Source organism: Myotis brandtii, unplaced genomic scaffold (genome assembly GCF_000412655.1).
Source record: "Myotis brandtii unplaced genomic scaffold, ASM41265v1 scaffold186, whole genome shotgun sequence".
Lineage (NCBI taxonomy): Eukaryota > Metazoa > Chordata > Mammalia > Chiroptera > Vespertilionidae > Myotis > Myotis brandtii.
This window is the reverse complement of record NW_005356905.1, coordinates 2835673-2850132: the sequence shown is the minus strand read 5'-3', so window position 1 is coordinate 2850132 and position 14460 is coordinate 2835673. Positions and strand designations below refer to the sequence as shown.

The window sequence follows — 14460 nt, the reverse complement described above, 5'->3', positions numbered from 1 at the left end:
ATTCCACTCAGCCAGCCTTCCTGTGGTTCTGGATGATGCCCGTTATGTCTTTTAGTTGTATTTTTGAAGTGGTTGTGCGAGGCAGCAATCTCCGGTGTTTACCTATGCCACCATCTTGGTTTCTCCCCCTTGTTTCTCTTTTCCCTTTTTCCTGTTTCACAACCAAGGCCCCTTACTTCATATTCCTGAATTAACTAGCTTTTCATTTCAGGTTCTGCTTTCAGGGAACTCAGGTGGAGATCATGTTTAATGCCCCGTATACAAGGTACCTTGTGAAAAAGTCCCCATAAACTTAATACCAGAAGAGAAGTCGTCTCTAGTGAAAATTTGTTTTATTTTGTCTATCCTTCATGGTTAGCATACTTGCTTACTTCTCTTTTTGTGGATTTGATTCTCTATTTTTATTGTAACATTATTATTGGATGTATGGTAAATCAAACTTTCAGGAAGCAAGTAGAATGTAAATAACAAAAAATGTAATTTTGCTACTTCCTTGAATGAGAAAGACTGAGATCAGAGGAATGGAAAGCCAGGCTCAGGTGAAAAAGAAGCCAGTTAAGAGTGTGATTTTGAAGCAGAACTTAGAAGACAGATTTATAGAGACCACAGGAAAGATTAGCAATAAATTCAAAGGGAGAAGGCTTCTAACACAGCCGTCCTTTTCCATTTCTTAGACTCTCAGCACCCAGCCAGAACCCGGTGCAGTAAATGTTTGTGTGAATGAACAGTGTTTTTCCTAGTTTTTTCTGTGTAGTCAGCTTACAGTTCCCTTGGATTGACTGCAGAACTTCACACATTCAGGTGCCTCCTGAGGGCACATACTGTAGAAACTCTTCATGTGACCAGATTCATCAGCATGGCTTAAGACACACAGCCTTGAGACAAGGACATTAACTACAGAAATAAACACAAAGAGAACACCTCTGGGCACTAGAAGGTGACTTGCAAGCAGTGCCTTTCAGGAGGCAATTTATCAGACAAAACTTCAGTGTCTATTAGCTTCCAAAGACTAAACTCAACATCTTATGATATGATATTAAACAGCAGTCCAGCTGCCTCTGATCACAGATCTTCCCGGTCTGGAAGCCAGCCAGAGGATGCATTTTGCTTACCTCTCACTAATACAAATGGACAGTGAAGTACATTAGGAATTCGGGCACTTTAAACACTGTCCTATTTTCCCCGACAGATTGAAGGTCTTACCACTAACTTGGATCTCATTAAAATTTATTATGAGCATCCCAACAAGGTCTATAGAATCCTGGCTACAAAATTCCAATAGAAAGAAAGAAAGAGATACAGATAGCATCGGCATCCTGTCGCTGGCTGGTCAATGCCTTCTAAATTGTGACCACCTGGTACAATTATTTTCTTTGAAGTGCACACATTTTCTCCAGCCCATCGCAATCAAACACTACTTTAGAGCAGGTAGTAACATTACTTCCCTTGTGGCTAACAATGACAACTTGATTCGAAAGATAAACAGCTCCAGTCGAATGTGCTAATCACCAGAGGTGGCACTTCCTGGTTCAAAATCTCAGTGTTAGCCTGTGCTTTCCAGAATTTAAAAATTTTTAAATTTTATTTTGTTCACTGCAAAACTTGGATCAGTGTGTTTTCCCCATCATAGTACTTTTACAATCTTCAACGTGAATTATCTCTCTCTTTTTTTTAATATTGGAGATCTCATAAGGAAACAGGCAATGCTGATAACATTGAGATAAGCTAATGTAAACTAATTAATATTATTTGGAGAGTAACACTTAGAATATGGAAGGTGATGCTATAGCAGAGGGCAAGAATAAGTCTGTATAAGGCACTGTCATATAAGCACAGTTACAGAAGGAAAGAAAGAAAAGAGCATTACAATAAACCTGCCTTTAAAAATGCAATGGGCATTAATTAAAGTTCAAGATGAACAGTTCAAGAGACTTATGGGTTCTCTTATGATTTTCTGATTTATTTAAGAGAAATAAATAAGTATATTTATTTTGTTTTCTCTATCCTAAACCTAATTCCTTCTTCCTCTGGGTATCTACTGTCCTCTGAACACAGCACCGATCCCTCTCTACTCTAGTCACCTGTTTCTACCACTGTCTCTCTCCCTGGCCTCCCACTACCACATGCACATGCACAGAGAAGTACACACACACACACACACACACACACACACACACACACACGGAGTGAAGGGCCACATGGTCATCCCAGTGTTCCCAGAGGAGGGCACAGTGCCTGGCTCATTGGTGCTCAGTTAATGTTTACAGAGTGAATAAATGAATGAGCCAATGAATGCTAAGTGAACTGAAGACAGAATCATACAATGTCAACGCTGGAAGAGACCTAAGAAAATATCTAATCCAATGTCCTCATTTTACAGTTGAAGAAACCAATCAGAGAGGTTCAATGGCTCGCCACAGATACAGAAACTGACCCCAGACATGAGAAGACACTTTTTTTAGTTACTACTCCCCCACTCCCTATCTTTTGGCTTCTTCAATCCATGATACAAAAGGGGAAGTGTAAGAAATTCAAATCAGCTTGGTTAACAAGATTGATATTATTGGCCAGAAGAAGTTCTCTGATTATAAGTGGATTTTGACTACCTATTTAAGTCCTCTGTTCCCGCTGCTATATAACTAAAAACTAGCTGTATTACAAACATCTTCATTATGTTTATGCTAATCAAGTTGCTATTCTCATCTTTTCACAAATAAGAAACACACCTCCAAATTCAGGGATTCTACATGGTGATGAGAACTAAAACACGGATAAAAGAGAGGGACCGTGTTGAAAATATTAAAGGTTTATAGGAATGGTGGTATATCCACATTATGCAGCCATTATGAATTACTTTTATGAGTAGTTTCTAAGAGCATGGAGAAATATAATTATATTTCAATGTTGATGAAAAAAGATATAAAAATTTGGGTAGAAATAATTAAAACCCAGCAGAGAAAAATGACTAGAAGTAAATATACTAAAAATGGTGGTTATGTTTAAGTAATAGTGATACTGTTGTATTAGCTACTTATTAATAATAGGAAAGGAGCAAAGGGGGAGGCCAGACATCGCATGGCCATTTGGGAAGCTTCACCAGGAAGCTGCAACTTTGCACTCCCCAGGGAAGCACCAGCCCATTCCCTGCAAAACACTGGTGGAAAGGGAGCCAATAAAGGGGAGATGGGCCCATGCACAGTAAAGTTGGGGTGATCCAAGCAAGGTGCTAGAAATCATTGGCTAGAAGAGGTGGAGCCAATGCAAGCCTGCAAAAATTTGGGTTACATAATCTTCCAAAAAGAGGAGTTTGCTCTCTCAGCTCTAGGCTCATGGCTCCCTTAGCTCTCTGGTTCCTTGGGCTTTGTTCCTGCCCATGTTTCCCATAGCCAAGTGGCCCTGGGGACCCCACATACCATGGACTGATGGACTGCAACTGGGGACACAAACTAAGCTAGCTTGGTGCTGGATTTGACTATGCTCCAACTTGGAAAGGAAACTCTGGACACTGGCTCTGATCGTAGCCCCGTTAAAGACAAAATGGGACTACTTCCTTGGCAGGACAAAGGGAAGTGGGACGCTGGAAACTCAGGGATTTAATTCCATGCAAATAAAAATCATTCAGTCTCTCATGCAAGTCTCAGAAAATTATTTTTCTTGGGATATCCCAAGAATTCTACTCCCATGAGCAACAGGTAGGGACAAAGAACTCTACCCATCAGTAACAATATAGAGATTATCTTTTCCTTTTCTATTTTTCCATACTTTAAAAAAATGTTTTTAATGTACTATACTACTCTTAGAGTGAAAAAATAATACAGTAATATTTTTACAGAAATTCAGAAGTTGGAGTCAGAGGTTGCATGACCAGTACTCAATTTCCCTTTTTAAATTTCTTTTGGGTCCCTGTTTTTTTCTTCCTTCCAAATCCTATCAGCAAGCCTCTGGCAAGAATATCTTTTGAGATCAGAAACCGGGTCCTGATTGAAGGTATAAAGTAAAGAAACCTTAGTGCCACCTCTTCCCTTAGGACCTGTTTGAGAAACTTACTGAGAAATTCACTCTATTTGTTAGAATGAAGAACTTCCTGCAAATGCCTTTTACTATATTTTTTATGTTCTTGGCAAACCTGAAAAGGCTCTAAATAATTCACAATCTCTTTTCTTGAGTTTGGTTTCTTGAAGTGTGTTCAATTCCCCCCCACCCCCCATGTCAGGAAATGGCTTTCCTTTGGAGATCACTGATTACTCTGACAATAATGGCTCAATTAAATCGTAGATGAACTTTTAGGTACCACCTATTTTAAGAAGAATAAAATAAGCTCAATAGGAGGTAACCCTCCAGCTACTTTCTAAATTGCTTAGAGCACATTCCCCCACCCTCTAAAAAAGCTATTTCTCCAAAAAGTACAGTACAGTATGTGGTGTGTCTTCCCGGCAGGTAGCTTTGGTTGGGCTTAGCTCTCAGGAATGTCCAATGTAGAGCTGCATCAGGGGATCACAAAGCAGAGGCTGAAAAATGAATGCTGTCGCTGCTTTCTCACCTCCTCTGGGAAAGTTGTGTGATTGCCTGACACTTGGAAATGGATTTGTAGGTCCCCAGCTTTAACTGATGCCCAAATGAACACAATAAACAGCCAGCTGAGTCCTCTCCTTCCCTCACCTGCAATGCCTGGTTCACTTTCTACTTGTAAGTGCTCGTTTTATATGGTAGGAAATTGTGCTCATTGGAAAGCTATGTGGATTTCTAGTAAGAGCAGAAATAAAATCCTCGCTGGTCTTAGGTTTAACTCTGAGAAAAAGATCTAAGCTGAAACTTAGGCAACTGTCTCGAGGCCGGCAACAAGATACCGCCACTGGCCAATCCACCCACCACAGGTATACTCAGCTTTTCCCAAAGTGCCGTTTCCCATGCCTGAGGGTGCTTGAGTGTGCAACAGAGACTATCACTCTCAAATAAAGGGGCCTACTCTCCTCCCAATTCCTTCAAACACAAGGCATCGCAAGCCATATTACTTTATCCTTAACAAGGGAATATGTAGGTTATTTATTCATGCCCAAACTTAAAAATAAATGAAAAACAATTTGCCCCAGCCAGTGTGACTAAGTGGGTTGAGCATCGTTCCATGCACTGAAAAGTCATCAGTTGGATTCCTGGTCAGGGCACATGCCTAGGTTGAGGGCTTGATCCCTGGTCAGGATGCATATGGGAGGCAGCTGATCCATTTTTCTCTCTCATATCAATGTTCTCTCTGTCTTTCTCCCTCTCCCTTCCTCTTTCTCTCTCTAAAACAACAACAACACATCAATAAAAACATATTTTTAAAAAACCAATTTAACATTACTTAAAGAAACATGAATAATAATATACCAGCACAAAAATAAACAATGAAAGGAAAGATTCCCTCTCCTGCTATTTCAACCCTTCATATTTTTGCTTCCTATGACAAACAATGAATATTTAGGTTAATGATGTTCTCTGAGGTGGTGGGAAATGCTATTTTGATCACATGCCACTGCTTCCCTTAGTGTCTAAGCTGAATCTATAGAAATATGTATAAACTTGGATTTGAAATAAAAATATTAATAGATCAACTGCAAACCATATTTTCTTACTCTATAGCACTAATAAATGCTAGTAAAAATATCTAAGCTATCTTAATGAGGACCCATGAATGATGGTTCAGAGCCTCTTCTTTCAAAATCTAGTTTTGCCTGGCTCCCATCCCACCAACAAAAGTATGCCTGGGCATCTTCTTGGACAAATAATAGAAAGATTGAATAGTGGTCTTTGAGCCTGATTATTGTATAAATTACATGGGCTGTGTGAAGAGACAGGGGAAAGATGATGGAGCAAGCAGAAAGTTCAAGAAGAAGCTACATGCTACCTTGCAGAAGCTATGGCCACCTGAGTTTTCCATTGCCAAGAGACCAGAATCATAGTTTTAGAAATGGAAGACATCTATGAGATCCTGTTCATTCCTTTGTTTTATAGCAAAACAGGGTTTACGGAGATTTAGTGACTTAATCAAGGTCATATATCTGGTTGGCAGCAGGGCTAGGAATAGTATCTGGGTCTTTTGGTTCTAAGACCTCTTTCAATTATACCACAAAACTTAATAATCACTGTAATAATCAAAACTTAAAAATAAACCATTTGGATGAAAATCCTTCTAAAATGGTTTTAAAACAACCATTAATTGTTTTAAAACAATTCCTATTTTTATACAGAGAGTATAATTAAACCTTTTCTCTGTGACTCAACGCCATCATTATGAAGATTAATGATGTTAACTCTATATACTACAGAGTCTATGAATGCCAACTTGATGTAGAGTGCAGCACAATGCTGGGAATATGATAACTGTTTTTTTGTAGATTTCTATGAATTTGCTCTTTGCTTTTATTCCTTGCTGCTCTCAGGTCTCTGCTCCCAGTATCATCTCCTTTCCCCACCTTCTAATTCTAATTCTAAACTGTGGTTTTCTAAAATCTGCTCTTTAGAGTAATATGAAATGCAGACAAATGCACATCATATGTATTGCAGCATTACTCGCAAAAACAAAACCACAAATGTCCAACCTAGGAGGATGGTTAGTAAAAAGTACTTTAAAAGAATAGGATCTTATGTAGCCATTAAAATGATCATCACATGAAGAGGTTTTAATAAAATAAAGAAGAGCTTATGTCATAGTGTTAAATTAAAAATGTAGGATATAAAACTGCTAGATATCAATAACATTTCAAAAATGCTTAGAGTGAGGGAAACGTACCAAATGTTTACAATGACAGGATTACTGATAATTATTATTCTATTATTATACCATTCTACTCAATGTCAGAACAAGCATTTTTTAAAATATCACATCGGAAAATATAATCTAACAGGGTAGAATGATTTAAAATGAAAATATGTAGATTCCAGGTGAGAATCTAAAGTTTCTGTGACATAGTATGGCAGAGGGTGGCTTTTGCTTCCTTCCCATTTCTTTGCTGAAAGTCAGGTTTCTAGATAGTTGAACTGTGGAAGAGTAGAGGTGCTCTTGTACATGGCCTTTGGGAGCAAATATGTTTAATGGGGAAGGGAGGAAACTGAGAGGGAAAGACAGAAGAGAGAGGAGGGAGGAAAGGTTCAGAGCCAATGGTTTTAGACAAGTGTCTAAGGATTTTTCATTAACTGGTTTTTAGAAGTTTAGAAACCACAAATGCGGTAACTGTCACGCAGCCTGATTTATCAGTGGATGAGCATGAAAGGCAAATTAACCTCTCCACAGACAAAGAAGGGCATTTTCTAATTAATAACTAATCACTTCCTAAAACTGGGAGAGCAGAATTAAGAATGTGAACAAGTAAAAACTGGGATAGCTTGGAAAGAAGGTAAGCAGTTGAAACAAATGAATGTCTTCATATAAGATGTTTATATCTGAAGGTATTAGATACCTTCTATTCTATTTTCTGACTCCTTTGTATTATGATAACCTATTTTTCTTTTTAATAGCAATGACTTTTCATATCTTCTCCTCATTCTTTGAATAAAATCATTAAGATGTGGGTAGTGCAGCAGAAGGCAGTTTAGATTTTACAACACACAATGACCTTCACTGACTCATACATACACAGCCCCCACCAAATGTGTGACCTCATGCAGAAACGACCAAGGGCAAACTGAGCCCGGAGTGGCTGATTTAACATAGATGTTGCTTGACTTCTCAAAGCTTCTGAAGATCATTTTTAAAAATTTGCCTCTGCCTCCCCAGAGACGACATGCCAAGAAAAACCTCTGAGTACTTTAAACTGGTCTGTGGGATAGAAAGATCATAAATCTGTTCTCATTTGGCATGAGTGGCATTTCTAACATAATTTCTAAGGACTTCCTCAAATGTGACATACTTTCTTATCATAATAACCCTGTGAGATATTATTAGCCCAAATTTATAGATGAAGAAACTGAGGCTCTAAGACATTAATTTGCTAAAGGTCACCATTAAGCTAGAGGAAAAGCCTGGAATTCAGATTTCCTACTCTCAATCCTGTAGTGATTTCCGCTGTTTCATGCTGCAAGTTTATTGATACATTAATTCTGTGCCAAAGCATTTGCTCCCAAAGGCCATGTGCAAGAGCACCTCTGCAGACCAGTAGTTGCTCAACAACATGCAGGTGAGTAGAAAAATTCAATGGTGGGAAGTTGTGGCTGGTTGCAGTAGGGCAGTGAAAGCCCAGATTGATTTATAAAAGGAGGTTGGAGTCCCAGCTCTACGGCTAAGTAACTGTGTTACTGTAAGCAGGTCTATGGGCCTTAGTTTTTTCACCTTGGTATCTACTTAGGCCCCTTCCTCACAAAGACTGCATCTCTCTTATCTGCACAAACCCAAATTCATCATTTGTCCTTCAGGGTTTAAACCAATGTCCTCCCCTAAAGAATTGAACTCCAATAGCTTGTGAATACTATAGAGCAGTGATGGCGAACCTATTACACTAGAACTCACCGTCCTTCAGGGTTTAAACCAATGTCCTCCCCTAAAGAACTGAACTCCAATAGCTTGTGAATACTATAGAGTGTACTCATTCCCAAAATCCTCAGGAATTCTTATTCAGCAGTCATATATGTGTGTTTTAGCTCTCCAGCTAGACTTTAAACAAATCTGCCTTGCTGGTGTAAATATCAAAAATATAAATCTTTGTTTTACTATGGTTGCAAATATCAAAAAATTTCTATATGTGACACGGCACCAGAGTTAAGTTAGGGTTTTTCAAAATGCTGACATGCCGAGCTCAAAAGGTTCGCCATCACTGCTATAGAGTGTACTCATTCCCAAAATCCTCAGGAATTTTTATCAGAAGTCATATGTGTGTTTTAGCTCTCCAGCTAGACTTTAAACAAATCTGCCTTGCTGGTGTGTGTTGTGGGTTCGATTCCCAGTCCAGGTAAGGGAGTGTGTGGGAAGCAACCAATAGAAGCATCTCTCTCTCATACATGTTTCTCTCTCCTCTCCCCCATCCCTCTCTCCTCATGCCTCCTTTCCTTCCACTTCACTTTCTCTAAAAATCAATGAAAAAAATATCCTTAGTGAGGATAACCTAAAAAAAAAGTGTTTTCAACATCTCTAATTCCTCTCTGCCTTTTCAAAACTCTTCCCTCTTCCTTCCACCTGCCTAGTATATCACTATGCATTGGACAAATGCCTACTGAACGAATGAGAACCTGCATTCAGGCGGTGAAAGGCTGGCTTGATTTGTAATAGGAGGTTGGAGTTCCAGCTCTACAGCTAAGTAACTGCGTCACTGCAGGCAAGTCTGTGAGTCTCCGTTTTCTCATCATAAAATGATTATGGGGGTAGGAAGTAGGTGAAGTATATGAGTTCCATGATCTCTGAGATGCTATAAATATTATTTTGATTGGGCCAACCATAGCCTTTACTCCATTAGGGGTGAGAGAAGAGATGAATGAGAATTCCAAAGACAAGAATGTGAAAAACAAGGCAAACACAGTAACCAAATATCTAACCACCCAGCAGGCAGAAGAAACCAATGTGTCTGGAAAATTAATGAAGTAAAGAAGAATCAGAGAGAGCAGAGATGTCTTAGGCAAGGCTTGAAATGTGAATCTTGTCTGAGAGGGAGGCAAAGGGGTAATAAGGCAGAATATAAATGGGGACAGCTTAATAACTAAAAAAATTGCATTAGTGTTTAGGCATGTGTAGCATAATGTTTGTTTTTTAATTTACTCTTCTGTTTGCTATTCAAGCTTGAAATCAAATGTTAAGAACATCAGCACTGGGACTGCTTAGGATCAGGAGAAAGAAAATGAGATGCATGCTAACAACTTCCTTGTGGAAATAAAAACAGAAGGTCCTAGTAATAGGGATTGATACTACCAACATTTGACTATTAGAAACGTTATTGTCCTACACTTTCTTCTCCATTTTGTTGGGGGGTGGGCAGTACGGCCATTTTAATTAGGATATTTCTCCTAAGTTTAATTTTATTAAATATTTTAATAATTCCAAGTAATATTGCACTGGTTTCATTAAAATTTGGGTTTTAGCGGACAGACCATGTAATAAATAAAAATGGTGTTATAACGAGGTCTGTCTATGCCTTCAATAATAAGCTCCCTTGGATAGGATGAGCTGATGGGAGGCAAAGAACCAAAGTATCTGGTATGATAAGAGGAGCTAGGATTCACATAAGGAGTTAAAGAAAAAGAAAATCAAGTTCAGTTTGAAACTTTAAGAAAAAATGGCACCTCTTTAGAAAAGAAATTCTCTGAAATTAAAAAATAATACTTGAAGCAAATAATAGTTCTTGGATTATCAGATGCAAAAGTTTTCAGCTGGTATCTGAAACTGAAGTGACACTTCAAAAGATTAAATCAGTAAGAGTCCATGATTGATAAAAGACCAGAAATTTCCTTTTAAAAAAAGAGCAAAACTGTAAAAGGTATTTGATATTTAAGAGACATTTTTAGGAACCTCCTGATGAAATTTTTTATACTAAAACTATACTATCTAACTTTGGGTCCAGTTTGTCCTTCATCTTCTACCTCAGAAAAAGGGCCTAAATTTAACCAATGTATAAAGAAATTTCTGCAGGGAGAAAAAATCGTGTGACTGTGTGTGTATGAAAGACAACATACCTGCTTCATCATAGGATACAGTCAATTTTTCTAGCATTTCTCGGTCAATCGACAAAATCTGCTGTTCAAGGATGGTCTGATAAGACAAAACACTATTTTCTTTGTCTTTCTCGTAGTCCTGTAGATGCTGTTTAAGGGCCTCTGGGAGTCGAGATTTTACATATTCAGCTGCAGTCTGCAAATAAAACAGGTAAAAAAAATTAGTATGTCTCATCTTAGCCTTTTCACTTCGTCTTAGGTGCTGCAGTGAGAACTCAAAAGTACTGTGGCACTAACCCTTTAGACAACCATGTCCTTGTCATTTTTAGTCTCCACTGTGCCCAGTAAGGTGACTCTTCAAATAGGCAGAATCACAGACCTCTAAGAGTTTTCTACCAGGTTGAAAGGTCTAAAAGATGATAGATTTAGTTCGTCATTCATGGAGTTAGTACTCGAAGTTTCAACTATCCCACTGAACTCTGAAGGCCCCATCATAGTAATCTTACTGGATATAAATATGACTGCCCTTGTCTAGAATGCAGAAGCCAGTCACTCGTCTCAGCAGAAGACAGTCTATGCTATGCCAGCCATATCTCTACTTTGTTTTGTTGTTCTCTACTCATTAATGCTCACGCAGGAATTCTTGTGAAGGGAAGAGAACGGAGAGCCCTCTGCACGAGCTGATAATGGAATAGTGGGATAAACGGAAAAAGAAAATATCTAAGACAATGATATCTGTTAGCCAGAAAAAAAAGAACTGTTCACCACTGAAATGTCTCGGCCTTTATATACATATTATTCTTAACTTGACTTTGTTCTGCTTCTACACTATCTCACAATGCACTCCCAACTAGGGACATCTGAAATTACATGCAATGATTTTCAACCCAGTAGGCATGCTTCCCTTGGAGGTAGGAAGAAAGGCATGTATACTGTGACAAAGACCTCCCTGAAGTTTCTAATATATTCGTCTGGGGGGCTGGGAAGATAGCACACTCTTCCCCCTTCCAGCCAAGAACACAACCAAACAGAACTATAAGAAAGAAAATAAGTGATAGAGTGGCATGTATGAATCAGAGACTGAAATTCTTAACACATATTTCTTAAGAATGCCAAGAGTTTAACATCTCCTTGCTGTGAATTTGATAAAATAAATGAAGGCATCCCATTAGAATTAGGTGCTGCAGTGAGAACTCAAAAGTACTGTGGCACTAACCCTTTAGACAACCATGTCCTTGTCATTTTTAGTCTCCACTGTGCCCGGTAAGGTGACTCTTCAAATAGGCAGAATCACAGACCTCTAAGAGTTTTCTACCAGGTTGAAAGGTCTAAAAGATGATAGATTTAGTTTGTCATTCATGGAGTTAGTACTCAAAGTTTCAACAACTATCCCACTGAACTCTGAAGGCCCCATCATCTTACTGGATATAAATATGACTGCCCTTGTCTAGAATGCAGAAGCCAGTCACTCGTCTCAGCAGAAGACAGTCTATGCTATGCCAGCCATATCTCTACTTTGTTTTGTTGTTCTCTACTCATTAATGCTCACGCAGGAATTCTTGTGAAGGGAAGAGAACGGAGAGCCCTCTGCACGAGCTGATAATGGAATAGTGGGATAAACGGAAAAAGAAAATATCTAAGACAATGATATCTGTTAGCCAGAAAAAAAAGAACTGTTCACCACTGAAATGTCTCGGCCTTTATATACATATTATTCTTAACTTGACTTTGTTCTGCTTCTACACTATCTCACAATGCACTCCCAACTAGGGACATCTGAAATTACATGCAATGATTTTCAACCCAGTAGGCATGCTTCCCTTGGAGGTAGGAAGAAAGGCATGTATACTGTGACAAAGACCTCCCTGAAGTTTCTAATATATTCGTCTGGGGGGCTGGGAAGATAGCACACTCTTCCCCCTTCCAGCCAAGAACACAACCAAACAGAACTATAAGAAAGAAAATAAGTGATAGAGTGGCATGTATGAATCAGAGACTGAAATTCTTAACACATATTTCTTAAGAATGCCAAGAGTTTAACATCTCCTTGCTGTGAATTTGATAAAATAAATGAAGGCATACCCATTAGAAACTGAAGTAAAAGAAACTGTTAAAAAGAATTGTCCCTGGGGGATGGGCCCAGAATAAGGAACAGCACACCTATATAATTTAACATATTTTAAAAATTTTCTGTAATTAAAAAAAATTATCTTTAAAATATAATTTTTGTAACCTTCATAGTTTTTCTTTTAAATGTTGCACAATTTAAGATGAAAAAAAACTTGCCAGAACAAACAACTGACCTCCCAGGAAAAGTCCACTGGAAAGTTATTTTTCAGTCTTCGAGTAGCCAAATATAGCATACAATACTTTTTATTTCCAGGTTTATATTTATATCCCCTAATTAAGTTGTTGATGAAATTACAACTTTAAAATATCACCAAACATTGCTCAATTTACCTGCTAGCCACCTATTGCAGAACAAATAAAGTTATTTCACAAAATGTGAATGGACTCAACATGTTAACACTATATATTTAATTCTAGAGTTTAATGACAATTTTCTCCTGATACTGGACAAGGAAGAGGCATACTGCAAAATAACTATTTTTAAACTCAGATGACCTTGCTATTCAGTGTAACATCTGTCTTTTTTCCCTTGGAAATATCTATGAGGCACAGGAAGTAATTCTATAATGAATAATTCTACAATGCATATTTTTATAAATATTGGTGTGCTCTGTGTTACTGAAAGCATACCACACATTTCCTTCCAATTATGTCCACTGATCTACTTTTTTGAAACTCTGATATTGGTCTTTAAACAGGATTTATATTTTTTACTATATTGAAGTTATAGTTTGGCATTTCATTTCTAAAATAGTATAACTCCATATATAGAGTTCTTTCCATTGGGAAAGATTCTTTGGAAGAACAGAAAGAAATAATTCTAGCAAAGTACTAGATTCTGTCAAGATATTTCAAGAAATCACCTTTTATACTGAGGTGATGCTCTAAACGTATTCAAATGGCAGTTAAATCCTTATTCTCAAGCACGTACCTTTGCTTAAAACCAGGCTGTCACACAAATACCGTATGATCTCACTTATGTGTGGAATCTAAAAAAAGAAAAAAACTCCAACAAACCAGAAACCAAATTCATAGATACAGAGAACAATTGGTGGTTGCCAGAGGTGGGGGATGGGGGCAGGTGGGAGGTTGCAAAATGGGTGAAGGGGTCAAAAGGCATAAACTTCCAGTTATAAAATAAGCACTGAAGATACAATGTACAGCATGCTGACTATAGTTAATAATACTGTATTGTATAGTTAATAGTTGCTAAGAGAGCAGATATGAACAGTTCTCATCACACACACACAAGATGTAACTATGTGTGGTGATAGATGTTGACTAGACTTATTATGGTGATCATTTCTTTATATATGCAAATATCAAATCATTATGTTGTATACCTCAAGCTAATATAATGTCAATTATATCTCAATTAAAAATACAGGCTGTAATATTAACTGAGTTTGGAATTATTGCAAAAGTAATATATAATACAAAGAATAATTTAAAATTTCACTAGAATTCAAAAATAAAGCAAAAAAATTTTAAATATAGGATGGCATCTGTTCTCTAATCAATGATAAGAGCTTCTAGAAGTTGAAACCCTAAATTGCATATTCTTATAATCTATTTCAGAAACAATAATACAGGATGGGGCAGAAGTAGGTTTATAGTTATGAGTACATGAAATACATTTATTCTTGTATTACTACCTATTAACTAGAGGCCCGGTGCACAAAAATTTGTGCACTGGGGGGGGGGGGGGGCCCCCCCCCC

General features: G+C 37.8%; 1 protein-coding gene across 1 annotated transcript in view; it reads right to left on the bottom strand.

Annotated features, from left to right (window-relative positions):
- The window catches only part of PPM1L (protein phosphatase, Mg2+/Mn2+ dependent, 1L), a 241047-nt gene that overhangs the window by 53700 nt on the left and 172887 nt on the right, over positions 1-14460 (bottom strand). Inside the window, exon 2 of the mRNA XM_005864127.2 lies at positions 10633-10807. Within this exon, the coding sequence (XP_005864189.1) occupies positions 10633-10807 (175 nt within the window). The remainder of the gene's footprint in view (positions 1-10632; positions 10808-14460) is intronic.